The sequence below is a fragment of the Amblyomma mixtum genome, chromosome 5 (assembly GCF_055824585.1).
Source record: "Amblyomma mixtum isolate Tamu chromosome 5, ASM5582458v1, whole genome shotgun sequence".
NCBI lineage: Eukaryota > Metazoa > Arthropoda > Arachnida > Ixodida > Ixodidae > Amblyomma > Amblyomma mixtum.
In genome coordinates this window covers 192,030,874-192,055,781 of record NC_143016.1, presented here as the reverse complement: position 1 = coordinate 192,055,781, position 24,908 = coordinate 192,030,874, and the positions used below count along the sequence as shown (strand labels likewise).

The 24,908-nt window shown below is 49.1% G+C and overlaps 1 protein-coding gene and 1 pseudogene across 2 annotated transcripts in view; one reads left to right on the top strand and one right to left on the bottom strand.

Annotated features, from left to right (window-relative positions):
- The window catches only part of LOC149345274 (sorting nexin-4-like), a 62,262-nt gene extending 37,354 nt beyond the window's left edge, over nucleotides 1-24,908 (top strand). The window contains exons 8-11 of one of the 2 annotated variants that reach the window (XM_089546564.1): nucleotides 1,441-1,531; nucleotides 12,312-12,451; nucleotides 16,866-16,980; nucleotides 24,622-24,908. In XM_089546564.1, the coding sequence (XP_089402690.1) occupies nucleotides 1,441-1,531; nucleotides 12,312-12,451; nucleotides 16,866-16,980; nucleotides 24,622-24,762 (487 nt within the window). In that variant the 3' untranslated portion in view covers nucleotides 24,763-24,908. Of the gene's footprint in view, nucleotides 1-1,440; nucleotides 1,532-12,311; nucleotides 12,452-16,865; nucleotides 16,981-19,741; nucleotides 20,843-24,621 lie in introns of those variants that run through there. The other variant, XM_089546565.1, reaches the window with a different exon arrangement.
- LOC149345275 (uncharacterized) lies at nucleotides 5,367-14,967 on the bottom strand (annotated as a pseudogene).

The window sequence follows — 24,908 nt, the reverse complement described above, 5'->3', positions numbered from 1 at the left end:
ACCAAATGTGGGCCGGGCCTTTAGGGCTTTAAAACCGGGCCCCGGAGCTGGAAGCGGGGTTCTGCGCTAAGGTGAGATGCTATGCATCTTCGGCTATGCCGAGTAGGGGCCTCCCCTAGTATTAGCCAGTTCCACATTTTTGTTGTTGTTTGTCTTTTTGCCGTTTAATGTGTCTACATTGCCTAACTTTGTATATGATTTAAATTGCTGTACATAAAACTTCAAGTACTATTCGCCTTGCCCCTGCATCTCAACTCATCACAAGACCGTCTCTGACGGGGCGAAGATCAAGCTTCAGTCTTCGAGTTAAACCAACCGTCTCTGGCGGGGCACCTATGGTGCAAGGAGGAAAGAAGAAGAACCTGAAATTTACTGTGTTAAAGCACGGACAAAAAGCCTAAGAAAGGCCCGACTTGCATCATGCCCCAGCCCATTGCATATGAAGACAACGCATGATCAAATGGTGGAAAATTAATTGCAGCCTTGTGTGGATTGTATGAAAGCTTTACTGAACTCAATGTGCAGCACATGCTGCAGTGGTAAGGTAAATGTCCTGAAAGAAGACTGAAAATGACAGCAAAACATGCACAAAGAAGTCAGAAGTGTACATACATAAGCGTAGTGCAGTAATGTATTTGTTATTTTTTTATACATACTGCAGCCCCTTTATGGGGCTATTGCAGGAGTGGGTTAAGCAAATCGATGGCAAACTTGATACAAGGCAATAAATAATGGAACAAAAATTGACAAGGAAGAAGGCAGATAGCAGCAGAAAAGAGGAACACTCGCCAAAAAAGAAAAAAGGAAAAAACAAATTGACGTTTCGGGGCCCGTTTGGGTCTCTTGTTCACAGTGCAGTGGATGGGCGAAGGTGGTGACTTATGTATGGTGCAGGTGGCGTAATTAGCGTGCGTATATCTCAGGAAGATTATCCCGCGTTCGGTTTAAAACGTGGTGTCGTTTGGATGTGATGTGATTCTAAAAGTAGGCGGGAAGGTAAATACTTCTCCGTTGCGATGACTGAGGCATTGTCCCAATCGATGGTGTGTGTTGCAGCTTGATAGTGTTCAGCCAAGGCATTTTCTTAATCGATCGGAGAAAGCTACACAGCCTTAATAGCTACACGGCTGGCTTTAAATTTAGTCACAGAGTTTGCTCTCAAATTTGACGTGGGTGGGAAATGTATTCAACGATGATGAAGCCAGGAGAATGCACTGAGGAACACAAGCTGCGAAAAGGGCACTTTCCGAGGCAGGCCGTGCAGTTCCATTCATTCCTTGATTGGTGTGTTGCTTTTGCTTGAAAAAGAAAAAAATTATTTTTCGCGCATTGTCTACATGGATTGCACCTCGATAATTATTCCTCAAGTCTGCAAAAAAAGTGTTTATGCGGCATCGTTTTGCCATGGCCTGATTGCAAGGGACTCTCTCCCCCTCCCAGGGCTGTGTGCAGGCACCAGGAGATGCTGCAGTACGAGCTGGAGCGCAAGACGAGCCTCTACGCAGCCAGGGAGTTGCAGCGATCCGAGTTGGTGGGTGGCACGACATGTACAACTGCCAGGGCTCTTGGCAGCGCACTGAGAACTACGTGAATGTTTTGGGATTGCTGGCGTGTACTGTTGTTTAACATTTTTCAGGGGTGTGGGTGCAATCTCCCGTGCAGAGGAACTAGTGGCATTTTGCAACCTTTATCGAGTAACATCTAGTGTGTAGAGCTGTCGCTTTCACTCCTTCTCTCGAGAGGGTGGGAAAAAGCGTTAAGGTTTTTCATTTCCTAGTATGGTCATAATCATCATCAGCCTGACTACGCCCACTGCAGGGCAAAGGCCTCTCCCATGTCTTTCCAATTAACTGCGTCCTTTGCCAGTTGCGGCCACCGTATCCCCGCAAACTTCTTATTCTCATCCACCCACCTAACTTTCTGCTGCCCCCTGCTACGTTTGCCTTCCCTTGGAGTCCACTCCGTTACCCTTAAAGACCAGCGGTTATCTTGCCTTCACATTACATGCCCTGCCCAAGCCCCTTTCTTCCCCTTGATTTCAACTAGGATGTCATTAACCTGCGTTTGTTCCCTCACCCACTCCGCCCTCTTCCGATCTCTTAACGTTACACCTATCATTTTTCTTTCCATAGCTCACTGCGTTGTTCTTAAATTAAGCTGTACCCTCTTTGTTAGCCTCCGCGTTTCTGCCCCATAGGTGAGTACCGGCAAGATACAGCTGTTGTATAGTTTTCTCTTAAGGGATATTGGTAAACTGCCATTCATGATCGAAGAAAATTTGCCATATGGGCTCCACCCTAGGTACTTAATATGGTATCGTCCCAATTTAGCTTAGTGACTTTGTACAGCTGTCACTTACCTCATTGACCGCGGTGGCTGAATTTCTTTGGAGGAGAAATTCTAGAGGCCCGTGTACTGTGCGATGTCAGTGCACGTTAAAGAACCCCAGGTGGTCGAAATTTCCGGAGCCCTTCACTACGGCGTCCCTCATAGCCTGAGTCGCTTTGGGACGTTAAACCCCATAAACCAACCAACTTACCTCATTGATTGCACTACTGCCTTTGATGGTTGTGCAACATAAAGAGTTCTTATGCATGATCAAGTTTTCGGGTGCCGTCGTGAAGATTCCTTTGGAAGCACTGCGCTTGTCCTTGTCTGATCCGCTAAAACCTTAATTCAGACTTTAAATCTGTTCTTACCCTGAGAAAAATGGCCATATTTTGTGGGGTTTCATTATAAATTTTTTTATTCAAAACTGAGGTTTAAAATTTAATGCAGTAGTACATTAAAATGAAGCCAGTAAACAATTTTTATTAATATGAGCTTCGTTAAACTGTTTTATATCTGTAATGTGAGTTTCATTAAACAGTTTTGTCTCTCACTATCAAATTTTATTTCTTAAATTAAAGTTATAAGACAAAATATAAACAATGCTTGCAAAGATATGCTCGTATTTAAAAAGGACAAATTCGAAAAAACTTTGTAACATACCAAATGCCTGCCTATTCCAATAGCAGATACTTTTAAAAGAAATTAAAGCTCTTGCTTGTACTGTTTTCGAGGTAGAAAACAACCACTTTAGGCTGTATAGTTGGGCATGCCATTGGGTAAAGTAGTTGGACAAACCCTTTGCAGCGCAGGCAGTTTCAAATCTTGTCCAGTTGGGCTGCCACGGTGGCTGAGTGGGCTCGGCTGCTGACCCAAAGGTGCAGGTTCGATCTGGGCCTCGGTAATCGCATTGCAATGGAGGCAAAATGCTAGAGGCCCGTGTGCTGTACGATGTCAGTACTCGTTAAGGAACCCCAGGTGGTCAGAATTATCCAGAGTCTTCTAATATGGCGTCCCTCAGAGCCTGAGTCGCTCTGGGATGTTAAACCTCATAAGCCAGACTTCCAGCCTTTATTGTGCGGTCATTGCTTCTTACGGAGGTCATCGCTTTTTCCCTCGAGGAGCACAGAACTGCGAATTTCTTTTTCTGGTCTGCTTGAGCGCCGAAACTCACGGCAGGAAGGCATCTTCTCAGGAAACAAATGGCAACAGCAAAAATGTAAAAAAAAAAAAAAACGAGTTTTGATGTGCTGGCCATGTGGTGGTTACGTCAAGGAGTCTTCTGATGCCTGGTAGCCAATGAGAATGCAGAAGAACCGACTGCGCACTCTTTCCAAGGTGGAAGGCACCGGGTGGGGGAAACGGCTGCGAAAATGCAAGGTTTGTGCTACTTCCCGAAGATAGAGGGGCTTTATTTAGAAGGTGATCGCGGTGACTCTGAAGGCCGCGAAAAACCAAGCTCTAAATTACAGTTAGGTTGGCTTCCCCGCTTTACAACACTCTTGCTTGCAAACTGACATGCCAGAACAAAAGCCATTGCCCATTTTTGCCACCTGCGTGTTGGCTGCCATGAGCAGAGGGTTATTGCAAGGATGCAACCGTCTGGGCCGCTGCTTCCACAGCACTGTCGACAAGTTTCAGAGGCCATATCTGCAAGCGCGGCATTTTGAGGGGCAAAGGCGGACACCATGGCGCCAACACTTCTGTAGTGCAGTGAAGCCTGCCATACCAGAGGGCACCCATTGGGGGTTTGAAATACCCATGCTATGGCCAACCGCGTTCAATACAACCAGGGATTCACAATATCAGTGTTTGTTCTATCGCAGTTTAACTGCAGGAAGCACAACTGCTTCATGCTATGGTCTCGAAACAGGCAGATTGCACCACACTAACTGCAATCAGCAGATGGTGAGCGTGGGGAACTGTGCGCATGGAAGATGTTGTGTGGCTGAGTAACGGCCCGCGACCCGAGGAGACGCTCGGGAGCCGTTGAAGAGACGACAGGCACGCAGCTAATACTCGAACAAAACAAGACGCCCCTCATTATTTCGTAGGCGTATATATACATGAAACACCACCGAGACGGAGCCACCAACTAGTGGCTTCACAAATAAATAGCAGTGACCTCTACATCTCCCCCCCTTAAAGACCGAGCAAGGAGAGAAGAAGCCGCCAGAAAACAATTCACAAATTTAGGCGGTCCGGAGGAACAACACGCCTACCACTACGTGTTCGTACAACTTGGTCACCGTCCACTGGAGATGGTCCTCGAGCGACTCGAGACTCTGTTGCACAAGTAGGCGGTGGTTCCTGGACAGCAACTGGACACTGCGGAGGAATGCTCTGCTGCTCTTCCTTTCCCGGGACAAAGGGTACGAGGTGACGCCAATTACGCTGCAGGACGCTGCCTCGCTCTGTCTCAACCACGTAGCATCTGGGTCTTTGAGCAGGACTCTGGACTCTAGCTTGCACTTGGTCAGGCCGAAACCACACACATTGGCCTGTCTGTAGAGGCGGCAGGTTTGCAGCTTGGTGGCGCCTATTAAAGTCACTGGACTGCTTCTGCTTGTATGCAGCTTCCTTGTGTGAAACCCGTTCCCTTGATGGCCACTTCGGGCGTAACTGCTGTTCCCTCTTGGGGAGTCCGGTCCTTAGTTGCCGTCCCATCAAGAGCTGAGCTGGGCTGAAGCCACTGATGCCTGGCGTATCACGGTAGCTGAGTAGGGCCAAGTGAGGATCCTCTGCTTTACGGAGCAGGTCCTTCACGGTCCGAATCATTCTCTCAGCCTCGCCGTTTGACTGTGCATAGTGTGGGCTGCTGGTCACATGCACAAAGCCATATGCCGCTGCAAATGTGACGAAAATGGTGGGCCATTGTCTGACCTGACCTCTTGAGGGATCCCGTGCCTTGCAGAGATGCTCTTGAGGACATCTATGACTGATGTACTCCTCAACCCAACCATCTCTGGGAACCTCGAGTAGTAGTCAACCACAAGGATAAATGTTTGACCCTTAAAGTGGAACAAGTCCATGCCAAGCAGTTCCCAGGGACCTCCAGACGGACTTGTGGGAATCAAAGGTTCTGCCCGGTTGACTCAAGTGGAAGCACATTTTTCACAATTGGTGACTAGAGAGGTGATGTCTACCGATATACCAGGCCACCAAAGTGACTCACGAGCTAGAGCCTTGCTCCTGTTGATACCTTGGTGTCCTTCATGCAGCAGCCTCAGTACTGCTGGCCGAAGTGCAGACGGGATGACTATACAGGTACCCTTCAGCAAGAGACCGCCGCAGACAGAAAGTTCATTTTCCACTGAGGCATACTTCGTGAGATTTAAAGGCATCTTGGACTTCTTGGCCACCCTTGCTGACAGAAAGTGATGAGAGCTTTACACTCGCCGTCCGAATCTTGTGCATGACGTACTTCTTTTAGGTTTAAAGGTAGGACCTCCGATGAGCAAGACACTACTTGCGTTGCAAATAGTTGGACAGTGCCCAGGAGATGAGATGCCTGAGAGATGCGAGACAGGGTATCTGCCGTGGCTAGGAGCTTTCCAGGCACATGTAACATCTTGAACTGGTATTGCATTGTCTTCAGTCTCAGCCTCTGTATTCGAGGGGGCAACACATCCAGCTGCATTTTGCCGAAGAGGGAAACCAGAGGCAGATGGTCGGTTTCGACATCAAATGTTATTCCCCGAACAAGCTCGGCAAAATGCCAGATTGCCCATGTTGTAGCCAAGGCTTCCTTTTCCGTCTGGCTGTACCGCTGCTCAGTCTCAGTCATTGACCTTGAAGCAAAAGCCACTGGACGACGCTCTCCTGAAGGCTGTGTTTGCAATATGACTGCACCAAGTCAGAAACAACTTGCGTCTGCGGAAACTGTTGTGGCATATGACGGATAGTACTTGCCCATGCAGCGATCCGATGTCAAGAGTTCCGTAACTCTAGCGAATGCTGCCTCTTGATCTTGCTGCCGGTTCCAACAAGCAGACTTGTTCAGGAGGGCCCGGATGGGTGCTGTGGCGTCCGAGATGTGTGGCAAGAATCTGGCCAGGTGGTTCACCATTCCGAGCAGTCTTCTGACCCCAGCAACGTCCTTAGGAGCTTCCATAGCTCTGACCGCCTCGACCTTGCCTGGATCGGGCCTGATGCCTTCCGCAGAGACTATGACCCCAAGGAAGGGTACCTCAGAGACACCAAAACGGCACTTTTCTTGGTTGAGTGTAATGCCAGCTTTTTTTAGTCTGGACAACACTTGGTCCAGTCTGGAGTCATGTTCCTGGCGGGTGTGGCCAAAGACTAAGACATCATCAATCATGTTCACCACCCTTTCTTGACCTTTCAGAATTCTTGCCATTTGCTTTTGGAAGTACTCTGGAGCAGAGGTGGTGCCAAACGGCAGCCGGCAAAAGCAAAATCGGCCAAATGGGGTGATGAAGGTAGTCAGCTCCTGGGACTCGAGGGAGAGCTTTACCTGATGGAAGCTTGCAGTCGCATCTAGCTTCGAGAAGACTTTAGCATCACCCAGGAATCCAAGGACTTGCTCGACAGTTGGAAGAATATGACGTTCTCTCAGGACCACTCTGTTCAACTGAGTCAAGTCGACACAAAGCCGGTAGGACCCATCACTTTTTCGGACAATGACGAGCCCAGAGCACCAGGCTGTTGGTTTGTCTACTCGACGTATGACACCTGCCTTCTCCAGTTTGTCCAGTTCACTTCGTATGATTCCACACAGTGGTATGGGAATCCTACGGCACCGCCGCGGTGGCTGAGTGGTTATGGTGCTCGACTGCTAACCCAAGAGACGCGGGTTCGATCCCGGCCGTGGCGGCTAGAATTTCTTTGGAGGAGAAATTCTGGAGGCCCGTGTACTGTGCGATGTCAGTGCACGTTAAAGAACCCCAGGTGGTCGAAATTTTCGGAGCCCTCCACTACAGCGTCTCTCATAGCCTGAGTCGCTTTGGGACGTTAAACCCCATAAACCAAACCAAACCAATCATACGGGGCACGCTTAACGAGAAGGGCACAGCATCTGAGGCGTATGGTGTACTCGTCCTTTAGTGTGCCGAGTCCACGGAAGAGTTCAGCGTGCAGCGTTGTTGCAGGGGCTTCGATTTCACCGAGAAACCTAACAACTTCAAGAGCTTCTAATGCCCGCAGGCCTAGAAGAGGTATGGTGAGGGACTGGATGACGTACAGGCGCTGAGTGCTAGTTTTTCCTTGCCACTGAAGATGCGCTGAATATGAGCCAAGCACACATAGTGGTTGGCCTCCAGGGCCTGTAAGCGAAGTTTCGGTTTTGTCGAGTTATGCTGGCAACGAGGGAAAGTCGCTTGGAACCGTGGACACCTCCGCTCCCAAGTCGACCTTGAACGGTGCGGTATAGTTATCAACTGTTACATCAACGAATTTTGCCTTGGCGGGTGTCCCGACAGCAAGAAGTTGAATGCAGCTGAGCTTGGCCTGTTTGGTCTTCCGTGAGCGGCAGACTTCGGCAAAGTGCCCTTTTTTTTCCTGCAGAAGTTGCAGACGGAGCTTCGAGCTGGACAGTCGTGACGCGAATGGGGGGCACGGCCGCAAAAATCGCACGGAGACGGCTCGCCTGGGCGCTCAGCTTTTGGTTGTGGCGCACAGTACTTTGCGTCGAAGCGGCGACGGAATGATGACTTACTGGTTTTCGTGGCATCGAGATGAAGCTCACAGGACTGTTCGCTGCCGAGTTGCAACAGTCTTCGTTCTTTATCTACGTCTTCAGATTGACGCACCTGCGTCCATGCATCCTTGAGGGTCAATTTTGCGTTCCGACACAGCGTGTCCGAGGGTCGACCGTCACGCAGGCCAACGACGAACCGGTCACGCACTAGGCACTCTTCCACTTCAGCTGAGGAGTAGTTACAACGCTTGACAAGCCGGCAAAGCTCGGCGTAGTAACTGTCAATGCTTTCTTCGGGCAACTGAATCCGCTTGTGAAAGCGCGATGATTCGTACAACTCGTTCGCGGGGTGAACAAAGTGGGCGGCAAAGTGAGTGATGACTGCATCGTAAGAAGCGAGCGACGGAGCGTCGAGCGGGTTCTCCACGTCTGCCAGCATCCTGGATTTGCGAAGTCAAACGGTGCAGGTGGCTGGAAGTTGAGGCCGAACCATTTGACGCTAGGCTGCTCGCTATCCATTGCGCTGCCGTCAACGATTTTGGTCTCGGTCGGCGACTGTACTGAGGCTTCGGGTAGGAGGCACTTCTGACACCATGTTGTGTGGCCGAGTAACGGCCCGCGACCCGAGGAGACGCTCGGGAGCCGTTGAAGAGACGACAGGCACGCAGCTGACACTCGAACAAAACAAGGCGCCCCTCTTTATTCCGTAGGCGTATATATACGTGAAACACCACCGAGAGGGAGCCACCAACTAGTGGCTTCACAAATGAATAGCAGCGACCTCTGCAGAAGAAAGAGAAAAAAAGGACACAAAGAGACTGGCGGCAGCAAGTCTAACAACATCCTAAACGATACGCAACTGAGCTCAGCTGGCTGGATGATCCTCGGCCTGTAGTCGTAGGCTGGCGGCAATGTACAAGCAATGAAACTACAAAGCCAGACTATTTTTTCGTCCAGGGACAGGGATTTTTTGATCGTCGTTACGCCTGCTGTTGTGCACACATCAGAAGTGCACAAGGAACAGCGTACTGTGCGGTTCAGGCCTGAACGTGGATCACTGCTTGTTGTGCTCATAGAGGTTTGCAAAATTACCCAGAGGTTAAATGGCGTCACCAGCAGGTTTCTTAGAGAGTACTCCATCGACCATGGGCATGCTGGGACGAGCAGGTTGTCATATTTGATTTGGCTAGTGTTTGGCAGGAAACAGACTCTGCCTTGGGATCAGTAGCTGTGCCGAGATGCTCTTCTCTGTGCACAGAATAAATTTATTTATTTTTAAGCCACCATGGTGGCTCAGTGGTTATCGCGCTCGGCTGCTGACCCGAAAGACGCGGGTCGATCCCAGCCACTGCGGCTGAATTTCGATGGAGGCGAAATTCTAGAGGCCCGTGTACTGTGCGTTGTCAGTGCATGTTAAAAAGAACCCCGGGTGGTCGAAATTTCCGGAGCACCTCACTACGGCATCCCCCACAGCCTGAGTCGCTTTGGGATGTTAAACCCCTCTAATTATTTTAATACGGTATAGTCTTGATTATACAAATCTCAGGGGGCTTGCGAAAAATTCATATGATTTGAAATTTCAATTCATCCAAAATGAGCGAAATCGATAAGCAGAATCATGGGAAATGCATTTGCAGATTTGTTTATGGCCGACGGAATTTCGTTATAGCCGTGAGACCACAGCTCACTGCTTGAGGTGCGTACGGCGCGTCTAAAACTGCGATGTGTGTGCTCCGCACCGCCTCTCACTGCTCACATTGCATACAGCGTGACTGGCCAGCACTGAGTCAGTAATACATGGGCAGGACTTAATGTTCGAGGGTGCACTCGCTTCTCGCACTTCGCATCACCCATAGTGGCCAGGAAGAGTGTTCAGGACATGCGAAATTCTGCACATTGCACACAGTGCACTCCAGCCGGGGAATTTCACAAACCCGTGTCATCCTGAGATTTGTGTCAATCATGTTTGCATCGTCGAGTTTCTGCGGTTGTGTGTGTCTCACTTCTTCAATGAATTCAATGAAAGTTCAGAGTAAGACTGGTATGGAAACTTTCACCAACATTTCTTAAAGGTTTATCTTGAGAAGAGTGGTATTGTTACTGTACAATCCATTTTTTTGGCCCAACACTAGACAAGTGGACGAAATTTCAAGTGCCAACAGCTTTCCCTCTAGGTATGTACGAGAAGCTCTATGGCAGTGCCAGTCATACCTTGGCACAGTGTACCTTCGGGAGCCTGTCTGAACTAAGAGGTTGAAGTCCGAGTTGAAAAGCGTCTTACTTACACGAGCGTTGGACAAGACATCAGCTGCAGGGTGAATTTTCCACAGTGGAGGTCAAAATACTGAGGTTTTACTCTAGTGTTTTTCTGGTGTGCCTTCTCTCGTGCTGGAGCCGGTGCCACAGCTCATGGTGTCCAGCCGCCGACCCGAAAGACACAGGTTCGATCCCAGCTGTGGCAGTTGCATTTTGATGGAGGCAAAATGCTAGCGGCCCATGAACTGTGCAATGTCAGTGCACCCCAGGTGGTCGAAATTATCTGGAGCCCTTTACTTATAGCATTACCTTATAGCATGAGTCACTTTGGGATGTTAAATGCCAAAAACCGAATGAAACCATGCCTGTCTTGTGCGAAATAGAGCCCCGCAGTATTTTGACTACCGTATTTTCCAGTGTATAAGATGCGGCTTTTTTTTTTTAAATCTTGCTGGTGCTATACAAGGGTGCATCTTATATGCAAATTTTTCGTTTTTTTTTTTTTTTTGCGAGTTTAGAAATTACTCAGGTTCATGTTCAAGCTTTCTTCACCGAAAAAATATCACTACCAATCACACGGTTCTAACACGGTTAATACTTCGATACGGGAACCGCCGTGCGCAACTTTTTTAGGTGAACTTTATCATCAAATGGCGGGGATGACGACTTCCGGGTTCATAAACATGCGGCTGTTTTGGAGGCCCCAAGCAAAAGTAATGTGAAATGCCAAAAGATGGCGACAATCGTGCTTCTCGCCATTGGCAAGACAAGCCAAGACAAGCCGGCGTTTTTTTTTTAGTCACCATTTGCAACTTTGCTCCATGCACATAGTGTGAAGAGAACGTTTCAGCGGCGTTGCCTTCAGAAATGGACAAACTTTTTGATAGCGCATCTGGAGATGAAGACTTCGAAGGTTTTGAGTAAAAATAAAGCGTTGTTACGGACGTAAGAAGAGTTCTTTCTTCTTTTTTTTTTCTTTTTTGCTATAACGTGGGGGTTATGGCATGAGTGTTGCCTTTTTCAATCACTTAGTGTTGCTTAAAGGGACACTGAGGAGAGCTCTATTAATATTTTTTTTTATAGCAAAATCCGATAGTTCGGCCTTTCATGGCTTTGTTGCCACTTGGCCGGCAGCGAAAGATGCATTTATTTCTAAGAAATTTGGATTCGAAGTTGAAAAAGTTTTTCCCGCCGCTCTGCTTCAAACTTGGGATTCTCCTATGACGACACAGGACTAAGTGACGTGAAACATGACGTGCACATGACGTAACGCAGACTCCGTGATTTCTGGCAGCCAGCAGTGCGGCCCAGCAGCAGCCGAAAAGAAAGCTACCGCCAGCTGCACGTTGAAGGCATCTATCGGCTATTGCGGCCGTCGCTTCGTTTACATTGCACCGGCGTTTTGCCAGCGTTACAATGGATCCCGTTCTCGAAGTCGTCAACGAAGTTCTCGCAAATAGACACCTTTAGCATGCCGCGTACCTTGTTACCGTTAGCGGAATACCGGGAGCCCGCATACCGCTTTGAGCAGGCGCTGATTGGCCCCGGCGCTGCAGGAGCGCGCGTAGCTGTCGGGTACGTGGCGCCTTCTGGCGACGTCAAGGAGATTTGCGCATGCATTTGCTGCGCCTCCGTGATTCGTGGCTTCTCGTGTCCTAGTGTTGCTAGAACTATTGGTTCTAGCAACACTGTTTTGTCCTATGACGTCATGAAGCTTGAACTTGCGAGTTTGGCCTGTGGCGGCGATACCTGTATTTTGGTTCTTGCTCTTTTCTATGTTACAAGAGCTTTGTTGTCAGTATGAATGGCGTTTTTGTAATCAGGAGCTGGTATTCTGTCGATGCAAGTCAACTTCACTTTCTCCTCAGTGTCCCTTTAAGAACTCCTCGCAGGTATGGTGCATTGTGCGATGGTCGCACAAGCGTATTTAATTAAGCCTCGCTAGCCTAACTTGTTAAACTGGGGTGCGTCTTATATACCAACTTGTTCAATGACAACCTGCATATATGACGGGTGCGTCTTATACAAGTGTGTGTCTTGTACACCGGAAAATACCGCCTGTGCGCAGAGCCAGGGAGGTGGCGGCCAGCAGGGCCTGGTCTCCCGCCTGCTGCACCCCTCGTCCACGCCCGAGCAGAAAGTGGAGGCCCTGGAGCAGCAGCTGGCCACCCTGGACACCGAGATCCGGGCCGCCACACAGAGCAAGCGGTCAGTGTGGCCCCTGCTCGCATTTAAGTTAGAAAACATGATGTTCCTTCATCAGGTGTGACTGCAGGCGAGTTGCAGCTTGCCTTCTTAAGTCCATCGGGTCTCTGACTGTGGGAGTGAGAGGGGGGAAGTGTTCAGAGGGAGCGTTAACATTCCCCTGCACCTGCTGAGTGTGCCTTGACTCAGGTAAGAGCCTGCTGAGCTGGCGTGGCTCGGTGTCCAGCACAGTGGTTCCCTCGAAGTCACTCTTGTGGTCACATGCCTCACAGCATTTGGCCACTGTGCCTCAGCCCCTGGGACCAACCGGACAGACCTTTGTCGAATGTTTTCTTTTGCTCACACTGGCTCAGGTGGGCTGGCTGACTGCAGAATTTCACTTGAGGCACGCTAGTTGCAGTGATACCGCATTGCGACAACCAATGTTTCAGTGAGACTGCTGCTACCACAAGCTCTCCACCAATGCTTGGTCTTTCCCACATTGTTGTACCCTATCAGGGTTTGCACTGTGAGAGCTGGAGGCAACGTCACCTTTCTTCCGGGTGCAGTATGCGGAAGGGCAGAAATTATTTTGCAGCACCGCGCAGCAGGAGTGGTGTTGCCATCTGGGTGGGTTTTTTTTCACCCTTTAGAGCGGGAAAGCTGCACATTGCGTGCCACAAAGGAGCAATCAACAAATGCAGCAGAACTTGATTGATTTGTCTTTTGAGAATTGTGGGAAAAAGAATATTATGTGTGAAAACATAGCATGTAGAAACACTACTGCTTTACTAATAAGGACCCTGGGCGAGTCTGCTGCAACGTTCGGTCTAAACTGTGCTGCTACAGTCCAGTGGGGCTTGTGCCATGTCTGCGCCAAACAGTCAGAGCTGCCACAAGAACGAAACCATAAGTGCATGTTGCTTGGGGATCACTCATGGAGGAAGAAAAGGATGAAAGGAGAGGCCCCAGTGTCTCCTGTCAGCCGTGTGTCTGTGTGATTGTGCACGAGCCATGAAGGCCAAGGATGGACTTGCTTTGTGCCAGACCACCGACAACCGAGAAGCACCTGCGAAGCAATACTATTGCATCAGTCAGGGACATTGCAGTGCCCCTCTGGAATCAGCACAATATATCCGCTCATTTTTGTTCCGTGTCTTCAACTTTGTGCACTGGAAAGCATGCATTGACTACTAGGCACATTTTTGGGTAGAAATCGGGTTTAACCCCAGTTTTGAGAAATCTGATCGGGGTACAAGAATCGAGTCAAATCGAGCTTTACTCAAAAATGAAGGGCCCAGCTTGCAAGGCACTCGTGTGTAGGACACTACCGACTTGGTTACAGTCATTTCAGCCAAGATTGGAACCTAGATGGGCCAGAAAATTGTGTGCAGATGAAAGGATGCAGCAATGCCCTTCATCATGTGAGGGTGCAGTCAAGACTGTGGAGGTAGGAGAGTGATACATGTTGCCCTCTACGCTGCCATCCTGCACATCAATTTCAGAAGCGCAACCCAAGCACAAGCACCGAATCGTCCACACATGCGTTGTGACAAAAATAGAGTTTTTGGAGTTTTTCCATCCGTTCGTCTCAGGGTCTGTTGCGCTCTCCGTATGGTGAAGCTACCATTGGCATAAAGGGTAATAAACTGGGTTTTATGGCAGACAGTATAGGGGTGCCATCCAGTGATAGATACAGGAAAAGGGCCGTCTCATCAGTGGGCCGAATGGTTTCGTTTTTGTTCATTTTCTGTTATTCACTGGAGTGGAAACACCTCGTAAAAACAATGTAGTCTCACCCGCCTCTGTGAGGATGTAAATGGGAGGTGAAATTTTTCAGCATTTCACTGACTTAGCACTCAGCTTCTCCCGGTTAGGTGCTTGGAAAATGGGTCTTTGACCCGACCTTGTGTAAAGAAAAAAATACCTTGTGCCAAGGCGCTCTTTGGCCAAAGCTGCCCTTGCGCTGTTAAAATTCAGCATGCTCACCAGGGCCATACCGAGCTGTAGCAGTAAACATCAGGCATCCTTTTTAAACCACAAGTACCAAGTGGAACACAATGAAGTCTAGGGTTCGACAGAATCCCGTCTGGCGAGGAAAATTCATACTGATTTCTCGAAGAAAACATACACTTGCCAAGGTTCAAAGAAAAATAAAAAGAATTGACGTTTTGCATACCTGCTCTTTCTCAGGCGGCAAAGTCTTGTGCATGTTTTGTGTGGCAATCTCATTTTGCCTCATAAAATGGTATGGAAGCGTTGAGTGCCATTACAAATCAGCATACTTAGCATAAAAGGGCCAGTGGGATTCATTTGTGGTTTGTTGTATCCTATTGCAAAAAAATTTTACTTTGTGCAAATGATATCGACACACTCAGCGTTATGGTGCTCAGCTGCTGACCCGAAAGACGTGGGTTCGATCCCGGCTGCGGTGGTTGCATTTCAATGGAGGAGAAATGCTAGAGGTTCGTGTACTGTGCGGTTTCAGTCGCGTTATAGTGCCCCAGGTGGTCAAAATTACCTGGAGCCCTCCACTACGGCGTCCCTCATAACCTGAATCGCTTTGGGACATTAAACCCCCGTTAACCATAAACCAGACACATTGGCTTCTGTGGGAGCTTCCAAACGGAATAACCATTCTTTTGTTATATCCATAATTTTTTTATAACCTACTACACCGCTGCAGTGGCTCAGTGGTTATGGGGCTTAGCTCCTGACCTGAGAGATGATGGTTCGATCCTGGCCGTGGCAGTCATATTTTGATGAAGGCAAAATGCTAGAGACAAAGAACCTCGGGTGGCCGAAATTAGAGCCGTAGCCTGAGTCACTTTGGGACATTAGCTCCTATGAACTAAACCGACCCTGATAAGCTGTTTCATTATTACAAGGTTTGACTGTAGCTTTGAGCACAAAAGTAGCACATGTTGGTTGTGTTGTGGAACCTGTGATTCATGATGGGCGTGAAGCAGTGCAATGGCACACAGCCGAAGAAGAGGGTAGAAGGAGGAGTACAAACAGACACAACACAGCGCTGAACTAACCACTGGCATTTGTTTGACACGCTGCGCATATATACCGGATTTACTCGCATAATAGGCGCACTCGCATAATAGGCGCACCGCTAGTTTGGGCCCGAAAAATCAGATTTTTTTTTATTTCCGCGCATAAAAGGCGCATCCTGAACTTGGCACTGTGATCAATACTGTATTTACACGATTGCAAGCCGACACCTCGCCACCCCCCGCTCCCCAATCTTTATTTTAACAAAGTTTTTGCTGAACTGACTACTAGTCCTCACTAGTGCTGCTGCGGACCCACAGCACGTACAACGACATCGCGTAGAACAGCCGCACACAGTTTTCAGGGATGCTCACTTTAAACGTCTGTTTGGAAAGCTTCATCTCCAGCCGGAAACGTTCCCGACTTAGGCCCGCGAAAACCTTGGCACTTAGAGTCGCGTACGAAAATTTAGGGACGCCGCAGTCGCAACTGCCACACTTCTCGGCCACGTCGTATTTTCCGACCTGCCGCACGCTAGCCGTGTTCGAGAGCAAACTCCCAGCCGTGTAGCTGTTAAGGTGCTTGGCCGTCGAGCTAAAACAGCAACACTCCGCGGCAAAGCCATAAACCACGATGAACTATCGCGCTACCGCAGATCCCGGCACTTGACAGCAACAACAACAAAAAAAAACGAGCTGGAGATGCTGATGGCGATATGGATAGCGAAGCTCGCGGCGGAGGAAAACGATGATGATGATAAGCTCTACCTCGGGCGCCCTCCGTGGGTGGCGTCTGGAAGCTCCTGTGCGCGTGTGTGGCCTCCACGATCAAGCGCCCGTTGCGCGCAGCCGGAGCCGATCGCAGAGGCCTCGGCGCCTGCATTCCGAAGGCTGTTCCCGCGTGGGTCGTGGAAAGTTTCGGTGCGGCCCTTACACGGATCTTTTTTTTTTAATATTTTCTTCGGGAAAACGGGGTGCGGCCCTTACATGAGTGCGTTTACGCGGTGTGTTCAATTTTGAGAGTCGAAAAATTTCCGGAAATTTTACCCCGCGTAATGGCGCACCCCGAACTTTGAGCCGGATTTTCTGGAAAAAAAGTGCGCCTATTATGCGAGTAAATACGGTACATTAGACAACCAAAAAAAATGAATGAAAACCACTGCAATGAGCACACTCATGCACCAAGAACCCTGTAAGACAACGGACAAGCCGTGCAGTTCAAGAAATGGAATTCTTTTCCCTAGTGTTCACATGCCCATTGCACCAAATAAGTGCCAGTTGTTAGCGCAGCCCTGTGTACTCTTCCCTCTACTCTGTTAGGCCATGTGTCGTTGCGCTGCTTCACGTCCACCATGGAGAACCAACTTGCCAAACAGTTTGTGCTTTGGTTCATGTTTCTTGCTTTAGTTTGTGCTCACAGTGCACACATCAATTTGCAGGGAGTTCTCCGAGAAAGCCCTGGCAGAGATCGACAAGTTCCGGGAGCAGAAAGAGCAGGACCTGACCCAGGCACTGACTATCCTCGTCAGCACCAACATCCGTCTCTGCAGAGAGGTCGCCCCACTTTGTGCCATCCTTTTCCTCTTCCGCAAGCAGAGCAGTCATTGTAAAGCAGTGTCTGTGCCTTGGGTGTCTTATAAAGGCAGTCGTCGTGGGATGCTTTACATCCACCATGGAAGGAAGCCAGGATAATTAACCAAATTGCATGCCTTGGCAATGGGTGAAAGGCTTAATGAAAAACTTTCGGAGACCAGTGCACTGCTCTGGGAAGGTTTCATTTGGCACTGCTTCGTGCGCTGTTTTCTTCAGTGCCTCCCGTGAAGTAACCTCAACTCATGTGTGCTGCTTTCTTTCTGGGGGCCATGAAATGCACTGGCAGTATTTTAGTACGAAGGGAAGCATGTTGTGTGAGTGCCCCAAGAAATGGGCTGGTATAGCCTGACTGCGGCAGCCTCAAACCAGGGCTGGTTGGGGGTCATTGGTGGCAGTCTCTGTCTATCTGTGGACACAACTTGGCTGTGACAGCAACAGTGGTTGCTGCAGTCTTACATACTGGCAACAAAGAGGGTAGGTGCACATCAGGTGAGGGGGTACCGCGTGCTCGAAAGCTCTGGCACCTTAGGCACAGGTATTAATAGCATCGCATTTGCAGGATCTATGTAAGCTCATTCCCTCATTTGAATACAGCCCCCTCAGACCTGCAGACTTAAATTCTGACAGCGTGTCTACAGTGGACACTCATGTTAGCCTGGTCGAAACAAATTTATCACCCATGTAAGGGCGCCAGCATCAGCCAACAGACTCCCAGACTAGGGACCCCGACCATGTCAAACCCTCACTGCTAAACATGTCAACATTTTCACCACCAACAGCTTGTGGCCATGGTCACTTGGGGAATTTTCTGTTCATGGGAATTTCCTGTCTAGACCTTGCTGATCTTTGTCCTCCTTCAGAGGCATTGGTGAGCCTTGGTTGTTTTGCTCTTGGGTGTTGAGTAGCCCCTGAGCCAACTCTTGTGATCTCTATGAATTCTTTGGTGCAAGGGCTTCAAGGAGTCAAAAGTTCTCTTAGGCTACGGGATAAGACAGCACAATTCTTGGCAGGTATCAAATTGATGCTTTGGGCTGAGTTTCACACCGCATACTACGAGTCTCCAGAGAGGTTGTTTTTGAAATGAAATGGCATTTTGGCAAGCATGCATGCATGTTTTGACACACCGAACAAATCCTTTGGCGGGACCCAACACATTGCTCTTCTGGTCAGCGTGAAGAGAGGTGAGGGGCTGCCACATGAACTGCCTCATCAGTGGAAAGCAACAGCCGTGTCTCCTTGTATTTAACTGAGACAAGCGTGCCAACCAGAAAAATGAAATAACACGACGTTTACAAGCCTTTTCCTTCATCAGGTGTGACTGCGGGCGAGTTTGCAGGTTGCCTGTTTAAGCCCTCATTTAGTCACTGGCTGTAGAGCATGGATGTAAGGTGGGGTTCTGGGAGTGGTTAATATTCCTCTCTGTCTGCTGAAGAGTCTCCTGCACAGGTGCGGCTCAGTGTACCGGTTTTAGTGTCGCTAGAGCCATGGTGGTGCGTGCATACCATGTAAGCCCTTTTAGTCCTCTCAGAAGAAGCATAGGAACAAGTGAAAGCCCAGACCAGCAGAGTTTTATGGGGCTTAAACTAAGCCACTACACATTTCAGAAGAAAAAAACAGGAGTGTGAAGGAAAACAAAGCTAGAGAATAGCCCACAATCCAAGTTGTCGTTCCCCAATGTAGCAAAAAGAAGAAGAAAAAAAGCAAAGAACGAAAAGACAGCAGTGAGGACAGAAACCAGGCAAGGTGGGCAAGTAAAAGCAAACATTCGGGAGGCACCAGCTGAAAATTGTAAGATGAAAGCAGACCAGATCGGAAATATTAGAGAAGCAGAGTAAGCAGAAAAAAGAAAAAAAACAAAACAAATGTGATAACAAGATGTGTGGGCACAGAAACATTCAAGAACAGTGCAGCAGAACGTGTAAGGAGACAGCAGTGGGAGAATGCCACAGAGGTGAAAGGAGGAAACATGAATGGTATAAAACAGACACACCATTAACAAAAGTAGTATTTACTCTCATAATGATCGCACTTTTTTTTCCAAAAAATAGCGCAAATTTAGGGGTGCGATCCTTACGCGGGGTAAATTTTTTACAAAAAATGTTTGAGCACCAGAAGCGCAAACAAGTTGCAAGCAGACAACTCTTATCACACGGGCGCGCTACCCACGGTTACGCCGCTAAACGCGGTTATCGCGAACCGAGCTCGGCGACCTCGGCTCACATCGTTAACCGAGAAGGTAGAGTGCGAAAAGCGCATGAGCTGGCCCGCTTCAAGAACGTACTTTCTTCGCACTAAATCATGTCCCAAGAGCAACGCATCAAAATAGGCAGTGTGTATAGCGCTGCGTGACGGCACTTTTATGCAGCCTTCGATCTCGTTCGATGGTGCAGCAACAGCGTACAGCAGCAACGTCCCGCGGCGCTCAAGCTACGCATTTTACCGCCGTTACTCCTGCCGCATCGTTGATGTACTTAGGTACGTTCGCAACGCTCGGAGCACCGCATTCCGCGCGCTTACCACAATGGCGCTTCCCGCGAGCGCGGCGGACGACGGCCCTCTGTACTCCCTAGTCATCGCTAGGCCTAACTTGTTGCGTATCGAAGCCACAGCGGATGGCGCTTTTGCATTGACCAGCGCCATGAGTAAATGGTTTACTCATGGCACTGCCTTACTGACAGCCTAATTGTTTCATATTAAAAGAAATATATACGATCGTTTTCAGCGACGCCTTAGCAGCGGAGCTGGCATGCAAGCAGATCGGGTCACTCGCGCTGCAACGGCGGCAGCTGCTACGCGGCTGGGAACGTAAAACTAGCCTGCATCGCAGTTATTACTCCTACCAGCAACTCAGTACAGGTCAGTGATCCTCGAAGAGGTTTCATTTCTGACATTCCCGTATCTCGGGGCTTATTATTTACGAGAACAAGAAAGTTTAGCCAGATCACCATGTCACTTCGTTCGTTGCACCGCAACCAGGAATGTTGGCGAGCCTTGCGAAAACAACAAACCGTGATTCGAGGTAACCGTAGTTAAGTTTGGTATCTGCGGTTAAGCATAATTAACCACATTTAGACTGCCTGTGTGACCGCAGGCCAACCAATAGTCGGCTGCCGCTGTAATGCTGATAGAGAAAGATGGTCATCTGCACGTGGCATATGTCGGACAGATGGCAAGTACGATCATCGTCAGCTAGACTCGACACCGTCGACAAATTGCAGTGGCAAGTTAGGGGGTGCGGTTATTACGCGGGGAATAAAAAAAAAACAAATTTTGACAACAAATTTCTGGGGTGCGATCATTATGCGAGTAAATACGGTAGTTGGAGGGACTGAGGAACTTATGCATGAGTAATGCAAAATCATTTTAATTCTATTCTGATTTCATTCTCATTCTATACTATTCATTTGTAGTTGGTACAGTTGTAGGTACTAGTACTGATTATTACTAGTTAATGTTTTCTTTTTTCCCCACTTTGATGACATCGCACTGTTTTGACCAATCGCGGGAATTGCGACAGCAATTTTTCGGGCCACTCTTTAGAACTGCATTTTTGATGACACCGGGTTACTGCTGAAGTTGTCAAATGCTCTTGCTTTAAAATGCCCCGCAGGGGCACCTGCTTCATGCAGATGTTGGTGAGTTGCGACACCACGGGTACCTGAGAGCATCCACAGAGACATCCCCGCAGGGGGATGATGGTGAGCAGTGCACCACCACGGACCCGAGCACCCACACTTACCCGTGCGTGGCTCAGCCGTGTTCGGGGAAAAGGGGTCCTGGTGGTTGAGCTGATGCCGAGCAAAGTTTGGACCCCTTAAGGGGGGACCCTGGTCTTGAAAAAAAAACTTTTATTAAAAAAAAACTTTTATTAATGAAGTCACAGTTATGAAATTTTCAGGCCACATGTATTTTTGAGCACTGATTCTAGATATGTCATTTAATTTCATGTGAAACAATTCCTTGAGCACTTGTGCAATTTTTATGCAAGTATTTTGGGAAAAGTTTTGCAGAAAATGTGCTGCAGGAAACTCGCTCAAATGCATGCCATTGGGTTCTCTTGACACCAAGGAATGCAATAAGGGTAAAATTACCATCCTGGCTCTCATAGAACTTGAGCTATAGAGTTTTGAAGTTGTCGCTTCAGAAATGAGAAGAAATGTGTATTCCTGTTTCTGAAGTGGCAGCTTCAGTACCCTATTACTCAAGTTCTTTGATAGCCGGGATGATAATTTTACCCTTATTGCATTCCTTGGTGTCAAGAGAACCCAATGGCATGCATTTCAGGAAGTTTCCTGCAGCAAATTTTCTTCAAAACTTTTCCCAAAATACTTGCATAAATATTGCACATGTGCTCAAGGAATTGTTTTACACGAAATTAAATGACATTTCTAAAATCAGCACACAAAAATACATGTGGCCTGAAAATTTAATGACTATATCTAGATTAATCAAATTTTCTTTTCAAGACCAGGGTCCCCCCTTAAGGCCCCTCGGCGGAGGCAACACACCACTTTGTCCCCAGCTTTCTGTAGACGGCACCTCCGGCCTGACCCGACTGGGGTAAACCGGCAGTCGCCTTTTCCTGTCCTTCCCTCCGTCTTTCACTTTCCTATCTTCTGTCTCACAACTCTGCTGTCTCCTCCTCCTTTTTTTCCTGGCAGCGAGGGTTAACCTTGTGTGGCCAACTACCCTGAGTTGAGTCATATTGGGCTTTAATTGAGGTGTACAGCTGGCGTGGGCAGCACTTGCCTGCAGGTTCCTGTCCCGTCCCCTGGTTGGGCTCCATGGTGGGCGGCTGGCACCTTGACCGAATAATATGTACTATTTATGGCTCCACCCCCCCCCTTTTCCAAACGTGATCGCACTCTGAAAAGAGTCTGGACCGATGCAGAGAACTTTTTTTCAAAAAAAGAAACCAACATTCGCCAAATTCCATGTCGGCCACAGTGAAATACAAGATAAACAGGCCAGAATTCTATTTCTATTCATTGTATCAAAATGCTTAACAGAGGCCTTGGGCCACAGCTACAAGGTATCAAAAATGGCCAGTGGCGACTTATTGCTTGAAATGCGCGACAGCATCCAATGCTGAAAACTCTCAAACATTACATCTATAGGGGACATCTCTGTCTCCGTGACTCCCCACCGATCTCTCAACACAGTCAGAGGCATTACTTTATCCATCTAACAGAAGCCAAAATGCTGCAAGGACTCTCTGACCAAAATGTAATTGACTTTCATAGAGTGAAAATGTGCAAAGATAACAAGGAAAGAGGTACCAAAGACATGGTGCTCACATTTAACACCAGCAGCTTGTCCGAAACGATCGAAGTTCGATACTTGAAAGTCAATGTCAGACACTGCATACCTGTGAGGGGAAAAGGCCCCCAGCACGTTCGAGCATCCTCCGAGGTGGGGCCCCGGAGGATCCAGAAAATCGTCCCAGACCGAGCACGTCTGTAGATATAACAAAAACGGTTTTACTTAAAACAGGAGAGCAGTCACTGCTGGGTAGGGAGCTGTGTGGCCGAGGGTCGAGGAGTGGCTCCGGTGTGAGATTCCGCTGCCCGTCGCCAGAAAGGCGCCGGGGCCAAGTACCTCCGCAGGGCTGTTCTCCCTGCGGCCGGAAATCAGGCGCGTAGCACCAGCACCAGTGGCTCTGACGACGCACCAGAGAGGAGACGGCCGCCCAGGTCTGGACACCCGGGCACGGCCAGGAAGGCACCCTTTCTCAGCAGGGAGTCCCAGCCACGGGACGGCAGGCACGATCCGACAGCAAGGCCGACAGGATCTCCGGGCAGGCAGCACCTGCCTGTGCCCGGCACGGCGCCCGCTCTCCGAGGCAGCGAGAGGCAGGCAGGAGACAGGAGGCAGCAGGCTCCTGGTTGCGCGGAACTGGGCGAGGATGGCTTCCCCAGGCCTGGTCACCCGGGTTCAAGAAGCCGTTCAGCCGTGACCTCGCCTGCTCCGTTGCCCAAGCTCGTCTCCTCGCGCCGCTTGCGCCACGCCCCGCATCTCTCTTCTTTTTCTTCTTCCTTCTCTCGCCTGAGCGAGCGTCAGGCCGCCGCTAGTGCTGAAGGGCACTGATGGCGCATCACAATACCCAATCCCCGCCGATCTTTCAATTATCAGAAGTTTGGTCGCGGCTCCCAGAGTTGCTGCGGCCGTAAAACTTGCACGAAATGCGCTTCGAAGGACCACCCTTCCGAGGAATGTGACGCAGCCCTACGCTGCACGAACTGCGAAGGAGACCACGCTGCATACTCCAGGGGCATGTCCATCCTGGAAAAAGGAGAAAGAAATAATCACTATAAAGACAAAGCAAAATGTTTCATTTAAAGAAGCGAGGAGGCTATTTGCGGTTACCAACACATTCCCCTGCACAGCGAAATCAAACATCGCTGATGTGGTGCGCAGGGGTGTAGCACCACCCAGCACTCCGGCACCTGTCGAGGCCACTTTCACCGCGCCTGTGGCAGGGCCATCCACGCCCCAGGCGAAGGCAGCGAAAGCTGCTCTGCCATCTCCAAGGCAGGGAGTGCCGGCCCATTGGTCGGCATCCCACAGGACTTCCCCCTGTCGGGGGAGGCCTGACACCCACACATCCGCGGCTTCCCCGCGGTCTTCCAGCACCTCTGTCGAGGTGATGGGTGCAACTCCCTTCCCGCCCACTTTACAGCGGCGGAGCAGCTGTCTTGAGCGAAGAAAAGACAGGGTCCTCATAACGGGCCCCGAACATAAGTAAACCCCCTTTCTGTTCCCACCCGAAAACATAAACACGACCTTTTTAGTTCAGTGGAACTGTAGAGGACTGCTGAAGAATTACAGCGACATAACACATAATTTAGGGTCAATGTTGCCCGTAGCTTTATGCCTTCAGGAAACCAATCTTGGTCCACAACACATGAATATCCTGAAACATTATAAAACTTTTAGACGTGATTGTGAGGCTTGGCTATTTGATCTCATTGTCGCCACTCAAGTTAAATGCCACACTCTTCGTTGCCAACGAGCTGGCCTACAAAGAAGAGCGCATGAACGCGTTTAAAACGGGACAACAGTGCGGCTTAGACAGTTGTGACGCCTGTGGTGTGCAGTCAGTCAGGGGTTGGGGATGCAGTTGGAGGTGCTCTCTGCTGCTCCCATCAATTCCCTCTTTTGGTCTTTGCGGCCTTTTTTTTTCTCTAAGAACAAAGTGTTCTCACGGCACGTTCGCAGTAAGACCTGCGGCGAGTCTCAAGGTCTGATATTGTTAACATGAGGTGATGCAGTTTTGAACGAATGACTCTGGCTCAAATACAACCTAATATTACCACTTGGAAACGAAGCGTGGTGAAACGGTAATGTTCACGATTTTTCATGTTGGTTTTTCGCATCAGTGTGATTTTTTTTTTAAAGTGACGGATTATTCGGACTCATCAATTATTCAGACCATTATCGGGTCTCACCGAGTCAAAAAATAAATCGGTTATGACTACACCCCAGCCAGGTCATGCAGGTGGATCTAGGCATACTGCATGCTGGTGTGATTAAGGTCTGACCCAATGTTCATTGCTCTTGAGCTACCTGCCCTGACCATGCACCCCATCACCTTCATTTCAGTCCATCGCCATATGGGAAAGAGTGTGCCATTGCTTTGAGGAAATGTGCCGGCTTGAAGACGGGGCCACGCCACCTAAGGAGCAGTCAACCAGTGTGGAGTGTGTGCCTTCAGTGGACACAGCAGACAGTGTAGTACACTGAGAAAGCGAAGCCCTCTGGTGATGATGACCGGGCACCACTTTATTGTTTTTATCTTGTCTTTTCTTTCTGGGCTTGTATGTCCTGTGCAGTCACTCGTTTGGTGCCATTTGTGTCTTTTGATAAAATAAACATGTTGTGTACAGTCA